Raw genomic sequence first — 15,921 nt, 5'->3', positions numbered from 1 at the left:
CAGGGGTTAAGTGCATTTTTTCTAATATATATCTTGTTATATATCAAAATATAGGTTTTTTAGGTCAAGAAACTCAAATTCTGAGCGAAAATTAGCATTAGACTAACCTGAAGCTAACCCCCCCCCCCCCCCCCGGGCTAGGTTGGTTTTCTGCAGGACTTAAGAGCATTTACCTAACCTAACCTAGAAACTTACTTATAATTTTACTTGGTTATTTTAATAAACTTTGTCTATTAATGAGGACTTTATTTAAGATAATCCAACAAGTCGGGAACCGACCCCAGCGGGCTAGGTTGGAAGCCCGCAGGGGTTAAGTGCATTTTTTCTAATATATATCTTGTAATATATCAAAATATAGGTTTTTTAGGTCAAGAAACTCAAATTCTGAACGAAAATTAGCATTAGACTAACCTGAAGCTAACCCCCCCGGGCTAGGTTGGTTTTCTGCAGGGCTTAAGAGCATTTACCTAACCTAACCTAGAAACTTACTTATATTTTTACATATTTTTTCTTGAATAAACTTTGTCTATTATTGAGGAATTTATTTAAGATAATCCAGCAAGTCGGGGACCGACCCCAGCGGGCTAGGTTGGTGGCCCGCAGGGGTTAAGTGCATTTTTCCCAATATATATGCTGTGATACATCTAATTATAAGTTTTTTAGGTCAGTTAACTCAAATTCAGAGCTAGAATTAGCATAAGACTAATCTGAAGCTAGCCCCAGCGGGCTAGGGCGGTGGCCCGTAGGGGTTAAGTGCATTATTTTCCAATATACATCTTGTTATATATCAAAATATAGGTTTATAAGGTCAAGAAACTCAAATTCAGAGCTAAAATTAGCATAAGACTTACCTGAAGCTAACCCCTGTGAGCTAGGTAGATCTTCTGCAGGGCTTAAGTGCATTTTACCTAACCTAACCTAGAAACTTACTTATTTTTTGGTTTTTTCCTTGAATGAACTGTGTCTATGAATGAGGACATTATTTTAGATGATCCAGCAAGTTGGGGACCTCCTTGAGTCAGCCTCCTGTATGAAGAATCTTTTAAATGATGGCTTTAGGACTAAACACTGTGTATCTATGTAAAACCTAGCCCGCCTGGGTCAGTCCCCGACTTGCTGGATCCTCTTAAATAATGTTCTCATGAACAGTTTATTCAATTAAATAACCTTCAAAAAAGTAAGATTCTAGGTTAGGTTTGGTAAAATGCATTTAAGCCTTGCAGGCAACCCACCTAGCCCGCAGGGGCTAGCTTCAAATTAGTCTGATTCTATTATTAGCTCTAAATTTTAATTTCTGGACCTAAAAAACCTTTAATTTTATGTATGACAGCACATACTTTTTGAAAATGCACTTAACCCTGGCGGGCCACCCACCTAGCCTGCTGGGGTCGGTCGCTGACTTGCTTGATCATCTTAAATAATAAATAGACACAGTTTATTCCAGGTTAGGTTAGGTAAAATGCACTTAAGACTTGCAGGCATCCCACCTAGCCCGCTGGGGCTAGCTTCAGATTAGTCTGATACTTTTATTAGCTGTAAATTTGAGTTTCTTGACTTAAAAAACCTATAATTTGATGTATGATAACACATACTTTTTCTGAAAAATGCATTTAACCCCTGCGGGCTACCCAACTAGCCCGCTGGGGTCGGTCTTCGACTTGCTGGATCATCTGAAATAAGATCCTCATGAATGGACAGTTTATTTGAGAAACAAAACCTAAAAAAATAATATTAAATGTAAGTTTCTAGGTTAGGTTAGGTAAAATGCACTTAAGCCCTGTGGGCAACCCAACTAGCCCACTGGGGTTAGCTTAAGATTATTCTAATGCTTATTTTAGCTCTGAATTTGAGTTCTTGACCTTAAAAACCTATATTTTGATATATCACAAGATGTATTTTGGAAAATAATGCACTAAACCCCTGCAGGCCAGCCACCTAGCCCGCTGGGGCTAGCTTCAGATAAGTTGGTACTCGACTTTCTGGATCATTTTAAATAAAGTCCTCATTAATAGACCCAGTTTATACAAGAAAAAAACCTGTAAAAATTTAAGGAGTTTCTAGGTTAGGTTAGGTAAATGCCTTTAAGCCCTGCAGAAAACCAACCTAGCCCGGGGGGGTTAGCTTCAGGTTAGTCTAATGCTAATTTTCGCTCAGAATTTGAGTTTCTTGACCTAAAAAACCTATATTATGATATATTACAAGATATATATTGGAAAAAATGCACTTAACCCCTGCGGGCCACCAACCTAGCCCGCTGGGGTCGGTTCCCGACTTGTTGGATTATCTTATATAAAGTCCTCATTAATAGACAAAGTTTATTAAAAAAATCCAAGTAAAATTATAAGTAAGTTTCTAGGTTAGGTTAGGTAAATGCTCTTAAGTCCTGCAGAAAACCAACCTAGCCCGGGGGGGGGGGGGGTTAGCTTCAGGTTAGTCTAATGCTAATTTTCGCTCAGAATTTGAGTTTCTTGACCTAAAAAACCTATATTTTGATATATAACAAGATATATATTAGAAAAAATGCACTTAACCCCTGCGGGCCACCAACCTAGCCCGCTGGGGCTAGCTTCAGATTAGTCTAATGCTTATTTTAGCTCTAAATTTGAGTTCCTTGACCTAAAAAACCTATAATTAGATGTATCACAACATATGTATTGGGAAAAATGCACTTAACCCCTGCGGGCCACCCACCTAGCCCTCTGGGGTCGGTCCCCGACTTGCTGAATCATCTTAAATAATGTCCATATGAATAGATACAGTGTATTTAAGTTAAAACCCTAAGAAAAAACAATTTAAGGTAAGTTTCCAAATCAAAATAGACCAAAAAAAGCCTAAAAACCCCATTTCCGCAGGGTTTTTCTTACTTAACCTAACCTTAAAATAAAAAATTTTGGATTTTTTTGCCATTTAGATGTAATACCTATAGGACTAGGCTTATATACCAAGTTTGAAGGGTCTAGCTAAATTTTTAGACCATTTTGCTCACGGATTACGAATAAATGTCATTACGCCCCCCCCCCCCTTTTGTATTACAATAAATAACAAACAATTAGACAGTACTAAATTAGTCGTCATGCTGTTTTTGTGAAAATAAGCCAGCGATACAAATTGCATGTATCACGAATGGTTTTCAACTTTTGAAATTTTAATAACTGCCTGGTAGAAATTTAAAATACTTTCAAATATATGTCCTATAGTAGTATAGATGTTTAACCTAATAAACAGAAAAAATATGCAATTCCCTAAATTAAAGTTTAAATGCATTTCGTGCAACTACCCATTTAGTATAAAATCAAAAAGTATAAATAAAAGCAAATTAAGTATTTTTTTGGTCTCTATAAAATATGGTTAAACTGATAGGTAACAAGCATTAAAATTATGTCAAAAAGCATGTGCATGCATGTTATTAAAATAAGTATTGATTGCATGGATTGTTCAATTATAACACTTACAGAAAATGTATTTTTAGTTTTTAGTTAGCACCACCAATATTTCCATATCACGTATTGCTTTAAACATCAATTTTGAAAACTATGATCACATTTTTTAGATTGACTAGAAATATATAATATTTAATACAAGATGATTTATATTACTAGATAATAACATAATTAAATTCCATTTGTTATATTACAAAGAGAGGGAAAAAACAAACAAAATAAACACACATATAGCTTTAACCCTCCCCAAATTTCTACGGCTCCTTCCGGCAACATTGCTTTGTCCTCAATAAAACCTTTATTTCAATTATCAGTTATTTCAAGCAACAAATGAATAACAGTGTCATAAGCTAATTTATATTGAGCCTCTCCTTCCACCATCCAAGGATGTCTTTGTTCTCTCATACTTTTCACTAAAGGAACCAAGCACAGACCTCCAGATTCATCCAACATGCCAGAGAATAGTTTTTCGTCTCCTGTCTGAAAAGTATATGTATATTCAATGAAAAAGTATCTAGAAATAAACTGATTTTCAACAACTTGGCTAATAAACATTCTTTAGATATTTTCAAACACCAATCAATAAAGGAATAGAAAGGAAATTTCATAGTTTGATTGTCATTTTGTTAGGTAGATCAACAACAATTTTCCTTAAATTATCCAACTGCTTGACTCGATCCTTTGGGACCTGGTGGTCCCTTTATATGGTTTCTCCCCCTTCCCCCCTACATACCTACAGGCTACTTATATCCTATATTTTTCTTATATTATTTTAGTTTAAACAAAATTACAATATTTTTGATCTTATGCAATGAATACTTATTTTTCTTACTTGTAAATACTGATTTATTCTTCTAAATACTGTTAAGGCACTGGTAAATGTTCCACTTCTACCAATTCCTCCGCTACAATGGACAATGATTGGTGTTGTTTCGCTGGTGCAAACTTCAATCCATTTCTTATCAACCTAAAAACAAGAAAAATAAGTCAATTAGAATCATATTAATATGATTACAACATGTTTGATAGGCGCGTATGTGTACAACATTCTCATTAAATAGTTGTTTTATTTATAGCATAGAATGATCGTATTATAGACAGCTGTCTGCGGATTTTATAATGAAAAATTGTAAGATTAAAACCAGTTTTGTTAGGCCCGAGAGTCCTTAGCCCTGGGTAAACACAACTGGTACTAAGGGGGGGGGGGGGGGGGTTAATGCAACCATCTCGAAATCAATGTGTAAATGACACTTAGAATTCATGAGTAATCCTTGGTAGGTCTATTTATTATTTTCCCTAAATCGAACAAAAAGTTGAAAAGTAACGGCTAACGGCTGGCGGCTCAACCGTTAAGCCATTTTTTTGATATTTTCAAGGCAAATCCATCACGAAACCCGTTTCCACATAATACTCTTTGCCGTTCCAAAACGTTTTCAAACTGTCCTAGCCGGTAGTTGCTGGCACTAGAAATCTAAAAAATATTTTTTTTGGTATCATTTCACATGATTTAAGGCAAAAATATGTTTCAAAAAGTTGATTCCTACGTAATTTAAGACAAAATTGCCCTAAAAAAAGCCAAAAAAACGGCTGAGCCGTTAGCCGTTAATTTTTCAACTTTTTGTTTGATTTAGGGAAAATAGACCTACCAAGGATTACTCATGCAAAATTTCAGATCGAAATTCGAATTCTAAGTGCCATTTTCACATTGATTACGAGATGGTTGCATTAACCCCCCCCCCTTTATGATTTTTAAAATATTCTTAGAAAATTGTTTGTAATACAATGATATACATGATTTTTCAGTATGGCTGAGAACTGGTACTAATCCAGCAGAGGTTTATTATCCATACTGGAAATAACATTATAGTTTACATTGATTGTCCAATATGTACACTTTTATGGACATTTTAAAACTATGATCATGTTTGTGCTTTGCTTACTATGGACATGTTCTTTTTAGTAGCGAAGCTACTCTATAATTCACTATGTCCGTCCGTCAGTCCGTAACGCTATGGGGGAAATGGGATTTACTCAGCTCCTATAAAAGATAGAATGCTGAAATTTTTTGACAACATTCCCTCCCATCATTAAGGAGCACAATTGACTATAAAACATCATTGGCGGTCGGACCGCTTTTTAGCAGGTTTTAGGCTATTTTTATATTTTTCACATTTTTCTCCATATCTTCAGTGTTTATGGTCCGATTTTCAAATTTTTTTTAGTTATAGATATCAAAATTAAATTTCTTGTCGTTTAAAGAAAACAACGATGAAGGCCAGACTGCCTTTTTAGCAGGTTTTAGGCTATTTTTATATTTTTCACATTTTTCTCCATATTTTCAGTGTTTATGGTCCGATTTTCAAAATTTTTTCAATTATTGATATCAAAATTAAAGGAGGATGTGCTTAAGGACCATTTGGGCAGGGGGGGGGGGGGTTACTCGAGAACCCTTAGAGCTAGAGGGAGCTAATTTTGGATTTAAGCTTCTATGGGGCCAAAGTTACTTTTAAAATTATCGTCGTTAAAATTTTTTTTATTGCATTTCTCGCCGAATTAGGCAATTTGGAATCATTTGAGACCATGTTATTTTTTTCAAAAATTTTTCGCCTTACAAGCAACCCTGCGGGGGGACTTAGTTATTTTTTTCAAATTCTCGTTTATGAATAATTGTGTCACTAATTAACCCAAGTTTTGGTATCTTAAAAAAAAAACGGCGGCGGGACCGCCGCTCCCGCCGTCCGTCGCCGTTTTCCGCCGCCACCAAAAAAGAATTTTTTTATTGCATTTCTCGCGGAATTAGGCAATTTGGAATCATTTGAGACCATGTTATTTTTTCAAAAATTTTTCCCCTAACAAGCAACCCTGCGGGGGGGACTTAGTTATTTTTTTCAAATTCTCGTTTATGAAGGTATATCTTAAATACAGTATGCTACTCTCTTAGTTTTAGAGATAATTGGATGAAATCTTTTGGGCTGGGTCACTAGGGGGGGGGGGGGGGGGGGAAGTTTGTACAGTTATAGGAAATGAAATTCAGTATAAAAGTTTGGGAGGGCCGTGTGGGCTTGTTTTTATAGTTATCAACCTAATTCTTTTTGTAGGCTCTCTTATATGACTGGATGTACACATAAAACTTTGAAAATTGAATTTCGGCACTTTCCTTCTTGGGGCTTGTGGAGCACAAAAACCCCCCAAATGCTAAAAATATGAGTTCTGAGCTTATTTTTAAAGATATCAACCTGATTTTTTTTAAACAATACTTTTTTAACATAACCGAATCAACGAACCATTACAGATTTCATATTGGGACTTTCCTTCTAGGGGCTTGTGGAGCAAAAGATCCCCCCAAAACACTAAAAATAAGAGTTCTAAGCTTATTTTTAAAAGATATCAACCTGATTTTTTAAAATAATACTTTTTTAACATAACCAAATCAATGAACCATTACAGATTTCATTTGGGACTTTCCTTGTAGGGGCTTGTGGAGCAAAAGACCCCCAAAACACTAAAAATAAGAGTTCTAAGCTTATTTTTAAAGATATCAACCTGATTTTTTTTAATAATACTTTTTTAACATAACTGAATCAACAAACCATTACAGATTTCATTTTGGGACTTTCCTTCTAGGGGCTTGTGGAGCAAACGACCCTTAAACCATTAAAAATATGAGTTCTGAGCTTATTTTAAAGATGTCAACCTGATTTAAAAAAAAAACTTTCCTAACATACCTGAATTAAGGAACCATTACAGATTTCATTTTTTACTTTCCTTTTAGGGTCTAGTGGAGCAAAAGACCCCCAAAAACAACGAACCATTACAGATTTCATTTTGAGACTTTCCTTCCTAGGGCTTGTGGAGCAAAAGACCCCCAAAAACTAAAAATATGCGTTCTGAGCTTATTTTTAAAGATATCAACCTGATTTTTTTAAAAATAATACTTTTTTAACATAACCGAATCAACGAACTATTACAGATTTCATTTTGGGACTTTAATTCTTGTGATTTGTGGAGCAAAAGACCCCCAAAAACACTAAAAGTATGAGTTCTGAGCTTATTTTTGAATATATCAACCTGATTTTTTAAAATAATACTTTTTTTAACATAATACTTTTTGGGGGTCTTTTGCCCCACTAGCTTCTAGAAGGATAGTCCCTAAATGAAATCTGTAAAAGTTACCAAGTTCGGTTATGTTAAAAAAGTGTTCTTAAAAAAATCAGGTTGATATCTTTAAAAATAAGGTCAGAACTAATATTTTTAGTGTTTTGTGGTTCTTTTGCTCCACAAGCCCCTAGAAGGAAAGTCCCAATATTTTTAGTGTTTTGGGGATCTTTTGCTCCAGTAGAACCTAGAAGGAAAGTCCTAAAATGAAATCTGTAATGGTTTCTTAGTTTGGTTATGTTAAAGAAGTATTATTTTAAAAAATCAGGTTGATGTCTTTAAAAATAAGCTTAGAACTAATATTTTAAGTGTTTTGTGGTTCTTTTGCTCCAAAAGCCCCTAGAAGGAAAGTCCAAAAATGAAATATGTAATGGTTCCCTAGTTTGGTTATGTTCAAAAAGTTTCCTTAAAAAAATCAGGTTGAAATCTTGAAAAATAAGCTCAGAACACATATTTTTAGTGTTTTTTGGGGTCTTTTGCTTCACAAGCCCTTAGAGGGAAAGTCCTAAAATTAAATCTGTAATGGTTCCTTAGTTCGGCTATGTTAAAAAAGTTTCAATAAAAAAATCAGGTTGATATCTTTAAAAATAAGATCAGAACCCATATTTTTAGTGTTTTTGGGGGTCTTTTGCTCCACAAGCCCCTAGAAGGAAAGTCCCCAAATGAAATCTGTAATGGTTCGTTGATTCAGTTATGTTAAAAAAGTATTATTTAAAAAAAAAAAACAGGTTGGTATCTTTAAAAATAAGCTTAGAACGCATATTTTTAGTGTTTTTTGGGGTCTTTTGCTCCACAAGCCCCTAGAAGGAAAGTCCCAAAATAAAATCTGTAATGGTTCGTTGATTCAGTTATGTTAAAAAAGTATTATTTTAAAAAAATCAGGTTGATATCTTTAAAAATAAGCTCAGAAGGCATATTTTTAGTTTTTGGGGGTCTTTTGCTCCACAAGCCCCAGGAAGGAAAGTCCCAAAATGAAATCTGTAATGGTTTGTTGATTCAGTTATGTTAAAAAAAGTATTATTTTTAAAAAATCAGGTTGATATCTTTAAAAATAAGCTCTGAACTCATATTTTTAGCATTTGGGGGGTTTTTGTGCTCCACAAGCCCCAAAAAGGAAAGTGCCAAAATTCAATTTTCAAAGTTTTATGTGTACATCCAGTCATATAAGAGAGCCTACAAAAAGAATTAGGTTGATAACTATAAAAACAAGCCCACACGGCCCTCCCAAACTTTTATACTGAATTTCATTTCCTATAACTGTACAAACTTCCCCCCCCCCCCCCCCTTAGTGACCCAGCCCAAAAGATTTCATCCAATTATCTCTAAAACTAAGAGAGTAGCATACTGTATTTAAGATATACCTTCATAAACGAGAATTTGAAAAAAATAACTAAGTCCCCCCCGCAGGGTTGCTTGTTAGGGGAAAATTTTTTGAAAAAATAACATGGTCTCAAATGATTCCAAATTGCCTAATTCCGCGAGAAATGCAATAAAAAATTTCTTTTTTGGTGGCGGCGGAAAACGGCGGCGGACGGCGGGAGCGGCGGTCCCGCCGCCGTTTTTTTTAAAGATACCAAAACTTGGGGTAATTAGTGACACAATCAAAAAGATTTCATCCAATTATCTTTAAAACTAAGAGAGTAGCATACTGTATTTAAGATATACCTTCATAAACGAGAATTTGAAAAAAAAATAAAATTGCTTGTAAGGCAAAAAATTTTTGAAAAAAATAACATGGTCTCAAATGATTCCAAATTGCCTAATTCGGCGAGAAATGCAATAAAAAAATTTTTACCCCCCCCCCCCAAAAAAAAAAAAAAAATTTTGGGGGGGGGGTGGGGGGTCGACGATAATTTTAAAAGTAACTTTGGCCCCATAGAAGCTTAAATCCAAAATTAGCTCCCTCTAGCTCTAAGGGTTCTCGAGTAAACCCCCCCCCCCCTGCCCAAATGGGCCTTAAGCACATCCTCCTTTCCCGTCTTTTAAAGAAAACAACCATGACGGCCTGACTGCCTTTTTAGCAGGTTTTAGGCTATTTTTATATTTTTCACATTTTTCTCCATATCTTCAGTGTATATGGTCCGATTTTCCAAATTTTTTAAGTTAAGGATATCAAAATTTTATTTTCTGTCGTTTTAAGAAAACAACCATAGCGGCCAGATTGCCTTTTATCAAGTTTTTGGCTATTTTTATATGTTTTACATATTTCCTCATATCTTTGTTTTTTTTTATCCAACTTTTTTGGGATATCAGGATCAAAATAATTTTCCCCATTGTTATGTGCATCTTTAATGTAATTTACTTTGACCATTGTCATCATACAAAATAAAACAAGGTTTCGTGTTTATTTTATCCAATAAATCTATTCTTGATTTTAATAAATACCCTTTAAATCTACTTGTACGTATTCCCATCTATGATTTTTGTGCTTCGTTACTTATGGATGTTGTCATCCTTGTTTCATAATTGCTAGGTACCTGTTTGACAAAGTTCGCCAGTTGACCCACATTATCGACAACTCCATAGTTGGGCCACAGGGGAAACTGTAGGTGATTTATTTCAACATTTGTCTTTTCTTTCTCGTTTTTAACATCAAATTTTCGTTCTACAAGCTCTTCACTTATTACTTGTTCATGCTAAAAGAAAAATATATGTTATACATTATTACTTGGTTCAGCTACCTATGAATAAAACCAGATCTCGCACGTTAATGTAAACTTTTTTATCGTAGATTTGAGTTGCTATAAAAAATAACTAGTGGACTCGCCCCTATCATCTAGGGTATCTGTATTCAAAGGGGTAGAAAGGGTGATACAAATTGCTTCTACCTTTCCCAAAACTTGATTCCAAGAATAAAGTGGCCTAAATCAAACACTTTTAATTAAGTCATGTCTGTATGAAAACAAAAAAACTAATTAAACTAACCTTTAATTCTACTTTGAAATCTTCATAGTTTTCTGACCCTTGTACTGGAAAGTACTGAGAGCAACCTGATAAAAAAATAATATAATTAACCACGCTACGACTTAGCTGGTTGTCCAAAGTGTTGAGTTTGAGTCTGTCTAACAACACGACATACTTAAAATTTTTACCTATTGTTATTTTGCATTAGACCACCAGATATTTTTAACAAAATCGAATGCCTTCCAATACTATAATAAGTGACTCCAATCAAAGGGATGGCTGTCTGTAGGCTTTATATTTAATTATGTGAATAATTGAAGAAAAAGTACATAAATAACAAATACTTTTTACCTTGATAACCTTTCTCAAGCCCACACAGCATAACCACAAGCCTTGACTTGGATTGTGTCACCATCCTCCAGAATTGGCCGCACGTTGATTCACTGAAGCTGGACCCGAAATCTGTTTTGACCTTGGTACCAAAGCTGGATGGATGCAGAGGGGCCATGGTCAAAATAAAGTCTCGTGGCTCACCGTGTAACTGTAAAATACAGTGTGATTTTATTTCAAGGAATTAAGTATTTATTTAACCAACTTAACATTGACACAAATAATCATCTTATTTTCTTTAATGGCTTGAGGCAATTTGTATCAGAAAAAATGTTTAGCAGTTTTCCACAAAAAAATGTCTTTCTCCGTTATATATGATATTGGAAAAATTAATGGACCAATGAAGAGAATAAAATTATGATTAATAATATCTATCAATGATAAGTGAGTTAAATAAAGCAATAGGTACTTTTGTTCCTTAAAGTAAAAACACACCAAATATTTAGAATGTGTATTAAACAAAATGATTAAATAAACCTAATAATTCAAGATAATTCTAAAATGCTGTTCTTATTTGAGGTCTATTACCTACTTACTTTAATCCAACTAGCATTTATGTAATCAGGCTCATCTTTAGTTTCTAACACAAATCTGTTCTGAAATAAATAATCTTGTGAAAATACAAAGTAAAAATGCAAGATTTCACGAGTTTTTAAAATAAATATTTGATATTAATTTAAACTTGCTTTGTCAACTCAAAAACTACTAATCCTCTATTAAAATGTCAAATCTAACTTATATTACCTACCTCATCAAAAGGATAGAGATTAGAGTATCTATTCATGTATGGATATTGTTGAGCAGCTTGACACAGCTTCATGGCCACCATGGCATCATGTTGTCCCCAAGAATTTCCTGGGGCTGGACCAACTTGTTCCAACTAAATTAGCACTGTTAGTAAAAACAATGGATAACTCTATTAGTTATTTCACAAATCTTATTACTGACAGCTTTCTGCGGATATTAAAATAAAAAAATCATAAGATTACAACAAGTTTTGTTAGCCCTGAGGGGCAGAAAACATGGACTAGCCAAACTGGTATTAATATTCAGATTTGTATTTTTGTTTTTCGTAGAAAACTGGCTATAATACGATACACTACATGATTTGTCAGTATGGCTTAGAACTGGTTCTAATCCAGCAGATATCGGCTTTAAAGCCATACTGTAAATAATATTATGCTATATTCTCTGTTAAAGCACAAACTTAATGGATGTGGAAAACAACAATTTGTCTGAAGTTCTTATTTTAGGCAATAGGGAAAAATAGCTGGAGGTTAAAAATACAAACAGGGCTTGAAATACTCTATTTTATCAAGCTTCAGAATGAGTTTATTCTTTAATTTACTAAAAAAAATCATTGATATAATATTTTACTTAACAGAAGTAAAATAACATACTTGATCATATTCTTGAGACAGTAGTCCAAGCTTCTCTGTTGTTAATTGCAATAGTTTTTTCAGAAACTTTATCCTTTCAGGTTCCATTATAGCTCTGCAAGTATATTCAATTAATATTTAAATATGATTTTTTTAATAATTGTGATTTCAAACAATATCACAGATTAGATTATGTAAAACATTAGGTAAAAGATTTTAGGTACAAAATGATTAACTGTGTTCAAGATAATTAATACAATATATGAAACATAGATTTAATCTCCTAAAAAGTCATCTAACCAATCTTCTAATCCTTTCTTTTCCTTATCATCAATAATAGACACAGGAACAACTTTTTCGATCAAACTTTCAGAGGTCTCCTCTGTGTTTACAGGTTCTAGGCTATTTGCATTTTTGCTATTTTCTAAGGATTCTAGGAACTGAAGATCATCAGATTCTGATTCATTAATAACTTTTTCAGTTGTTTTAATGTTAACATTTTCACCGACTATTTTTGATTCAGTTGGTTCTTCTTTAGTTAATATATTTTGTTCAGATTGGTTATTTATTGATGATTCTACTTTTCTACTTCTATTTCTTCTTTGTCTTTGCTCTTGCGGTTCACAAAATACAGGCAATGAAGTTTTATCTTCCGGTTTCACGACTGGTTTTTCTTCTTTCAGTTTTACATCTTCTGCTTTTATTAAATTAGACTCTCTTTTGTCCTTTGTATCCGGTGTTTTAATATTCTTAACAGGGATTTTCTCGAATATTTGCTGCTTAGGAGGAGATGAGGTGAGCAAAGACATCATTTTATGAGTAATCTCTGTTGAGTCAGAGCCTCCTTGAGAATCTAGTTGTCTATGAGCCTCAGCTTTTTTATTAAACATTTCAAAAGTTTCTTCATCTTGGACAACCAAATCTAAGTCTATTTGTTTGAACAGAGGAATATTCTTTAGTAAATCATCAAGAATATTAATGTCAAGATTAAAGAACTCTTTTGACAGTTGTGTTCCACCTGATGTTGACCAACTTTCCTCGTCTTTGAGTCTGATATGAGATTGTGATGAGTTGCCAGAGCTGAGGGCAACATCCCAGGCTTCACCAGTCATTTCATCTTCTACCTCATCCTCACTAGGAATCTCATACCTGAATAAAAAAAAGTGTTATAATTTTTATACAAAAGGGGTAAGACAATGGCCGATAAATTGATGTGCATTCCAAATGATACACAAAATTACCCAATCTGTAGATTACAATTCGTTAATGAAACGTTTGACACTAAACGTAATGAACCTGCCAATCAAAATTTAATAAAAGTAACCAAGGTTATAAAGTTAACAATTAAGAAAACGTTAGTATAAGACTTTTGGGACTAGTGTTATAAACACCTCAATTTAATTGTTTATGAAATGTTAAAAGTGCAATGAAAATTCTAGAAAAAGTTTTTATTTATGGCAGCTAAGCCAATCAATAACTAGGTAATAGAAGTCCGTCCACGGACCAAAGTAGAAACATAATTACATTGTAAAATACAATAACACCAGACAAAATAACAACATTACTCCTCAAGATCATAGATATTCATATAAAAGGCTAAAATTTGTCCTTTCTATCGATATTGTTGGTTAGTTACTGTCCTAATAATTGACAACTTGGCCTTTTAAAATAATTTCAGGAAGTGTTTTAAACTATGAGTCATAGCTGAAATCATAATATGTACCTGTCCCAATTACTTGTGACAGTTTTCTTCCATTTTTGGTCTTCCATTTGTTGTGATGTCATTTGTTTCTGGTTTTCTTCGAGAAATCTCTGATTAGCTTCTGTGATAAGTTTAGCTGCATCCTCCTTGACACCTTGGAAGTTTGATGGAGGTTTGGCCACTTCTAAATATGTAGAACTTTTAAAAACATAGATTTATTTGTCAGAACATGAAATATAATCTTATGTTTAGCCGTTTTCTTAGGTTACAAATTGGAGACAATATAAACCGGAATTTAGAGGATAAGTTAAAATATTCTTGCTGACCGACAAAACGAAACGTATTGTCATTTTAGACCTTAATAGTGTTCTCTTGAAAACCTTAGATACCTAGGTACTAATAGAGGGTTAAAAAAGAAATTAATTATAATCCATTGGCAGAGATGTAAAAGAAGGGATGGAAGCAAACATGACCTCGAATAAAGCATGACATAGAGGGGATCAAGGAATAAAAGGGATTGATTAGTTAGGATACAATAAAATATTAAATTCCTCCCAGTTATGCAGAGCCGTATAATTTTGTAGCGGTCCCGCCTCTAAAAACAACGGCTCCGGCAAAATATGGCAGCTGATTCAACTTTACAATATTCAAAAACTACACAGCCTAACACCTTTAAAACAAAGCTATGTCATGGTAAATTCAGTACTGACGGAAACGCCGAAAATTATTCGTCTACCTCTTTCTGGAGACCGGTCATTGCGTACCGCTCCGGCCTTTTTTTCGTTGGATTTTCCATCCCCGGCTTTAACACTTCCGCCACCTTCCTGTCTCTGTTTCCTTTCAAATTCTCGTTTATTTCTCTTGTCTCCTTTCACCATACTGAAGTCTTTTCATAAATATTTCATTAAAATAATTGCATCAGTTTGTGATTCATGTGGCAAATTGTTGTTTAATTTGAGCTAGGGACGCGGCATACGCGCAGAAGGTCAGAATGCCGCGTTAATATTTTCGGTGAATATTAGGGATATAGGGATATGACAATAGAAATTAATTTTATTGTTTCTTTTTCTAGTCTGGAGAAATAAAAATAATTTAGCAAGGGCAAATATGGAAAATAATAAAAAAGAGGGATTAAAAAATAATTATCAGTGGATTAACTGTGCCTTGTAATAGCAATGCCCTAAATAGTCTAATGCGACATTAGAGTGGTAATTAATCACAGAAGTATCACAATTTAAATTCTGTCTTACCTTTCAAAAAGAAATTCTTTAATTTTATTGTCTAATGGATTTAATGTTTGATTATTTTGAATACGCTAAGTCTGCTAGAAGAATAACTTTTTAAAAACTGTTGTTGGAACTATGTAAGCCATAAAACCAAAAGTTGTGTTTGTTCTAGTAGACAAAGCCCAAGAAAAAAATAATAATATAAATCTTACATCCCTATATTCCTGGCATTGTTTACTTTAATTCTCTATCTAAAGTTTCCTTTTTTTGACAAAAATAATATCATGTACCTTATACATACATACAAGCAAATTGCTCTGTTCATAGAATCTTTTATTTACTAAGTATATTTGCGATTACTTTTATTTAATGAAATCTTCCAATTTTTAACATGTACAAAACGGCCTGCTTAATTGCTTCAAGATCCATGTCAGATCTATATAGGAAATAAATGTCTATAAACGAGCTCAAGTTTTCCAAGGAATATATGATTAAAACTCATAGTGCTCCAATAATCCATAATAAACTCTCATTGCCCAGAACGATAAGACCCATTATTTTACTTTATTAAAAATAAATTCATTTTTTTCATTTCATGTTGCTATTTACCTTATATTGATGTATTTAATTTCTAATCATAAAAAAGAAAATTTAAATTTATAATATGATAAATTTAAGAAAACTATGTTTTAAAAGAATTCGATTGTGGCGACATTTTGTGTGTT

At 33.5% G+C, this 15,921-nt stretch overlaps 2 protein-coding genes across 2 annotated transcripts; both read right to left on the bottom strand.

Annotated features, from left to right (window-relative positions):
* Window positions 1-3,277: 3,277 nt before the first annotated feature.
* Window positions 3,278-12,415, bottom strand: LOC145308983 (tyrosine-protein phosphatase non-receptor type 1-like). Its single transcript, XM_080150306.1, has 8 exons — window positions 12,290-12,415; window positions 11,638-11,769; window positions 11,426-11,485; window positions 10,851-11,040; window positions 10,521-10,585; window positions 10,073-10,231; window positions 4,273-4,407; window positions 3,278-3,920 (listed from the first exon to the last, which is right to left on the bottom strand). Exons 1-8 carry the CDS (start codon window positions 12,374-12,376, stop codon window positions 3,744-3,746), a joined length of 1,005 nt encoding a protein of 334 aa, XP_080006432.1. The 5' UTR covers window positions 12,377-12,415; the 3' UTR covers window positions 3,278-3,743.
* Window positions 12,383-15,009, bottom strand: LOC145308967 (uncharacterized). Its single transcript, XM_080150305.1, has 3 exons — window positions 14,707-15,009; window positions 13,992-14,154; window positions 12,383-13,417 (listed from the first exon to the last, which is right to left on the bottom strand). Exons 1-3 carry the CDS (start codon window positions 14,846-14,848, stop codon window positions 12,544-12,546), a joined length of 1,179 nt encoding a protein of 392 aa, XP_080006431.1. The 5' UTR covers window positions 14,849-15,009; the 3' UTR covers window positions 12,383-12,543.
* Window positions 15,010-15,921: the final 912 nt, after the last annotated feature.

This window comes from Acartia tonsa, chromosome 2 (genome assembly GCF_053477335.1).
Source record: "Acartia tonsa isolate MP-2025a chromosome 2, ASM5347733v1, whole genome shotgun sequence".
Taxonomy (NCBI): Eukaryota; Metazoa; Arthropoda; class Copepoda; order Calanoida; family Acartiidae; genus Acartia; species Acartia tonsa.
Note: the sequence above shows the minus strand (reverse complement) of the source record. Positions and strands in the feature narration are given on the sequence as shown.

Excerpts from the sequence above, each read along its gene's own strand:
- LOC145308983 (XM_080150306.1), bottom strand. The coding sequence starts at position 12,376 with ATGGAACCTGAAAGGATAAAGTTTCTGAAAAAACTATTGCAATTAACA. Across the intron at positions 11,041-11,425 it reads TAAATGCTAGTTGGATTAAA|TTACACGGTGAGCCACGAGA; the intron begins GTAAGTAGGTAA and ends TGTATTTTACAG. Across the intron at positions 3,921-4,272 it reads GAATAAATCAGTATTTACAA|ACAGGAGACGAAAAACTATT; the intron begins GTAAGAAAAATA and ends TATACTTTTCAG.
- LOC145308967 (XM_080150305.1), bottom strand. The coding sequence starts at position 14,848 with ATGGTGAAAGGAGACAAGAGAAATAAACGAGAATTTGAAAGGAAACAG. Across the intron at positions 14,155-14,706 it reads TGACCGGTCTCCAGAAAGAG|AAGTGGCCAAACCTCCATCA; the intron begins GTAGACGAATAA and ends CTACATATTTAG. Across the intron at positions 13,418-13,991 it reads GTCACAAGTAATTGGGACAG|GTATGAGATTCCTAGTGAGG; the intron begins GTACATATTATG and ends TTTTTTATTCAG.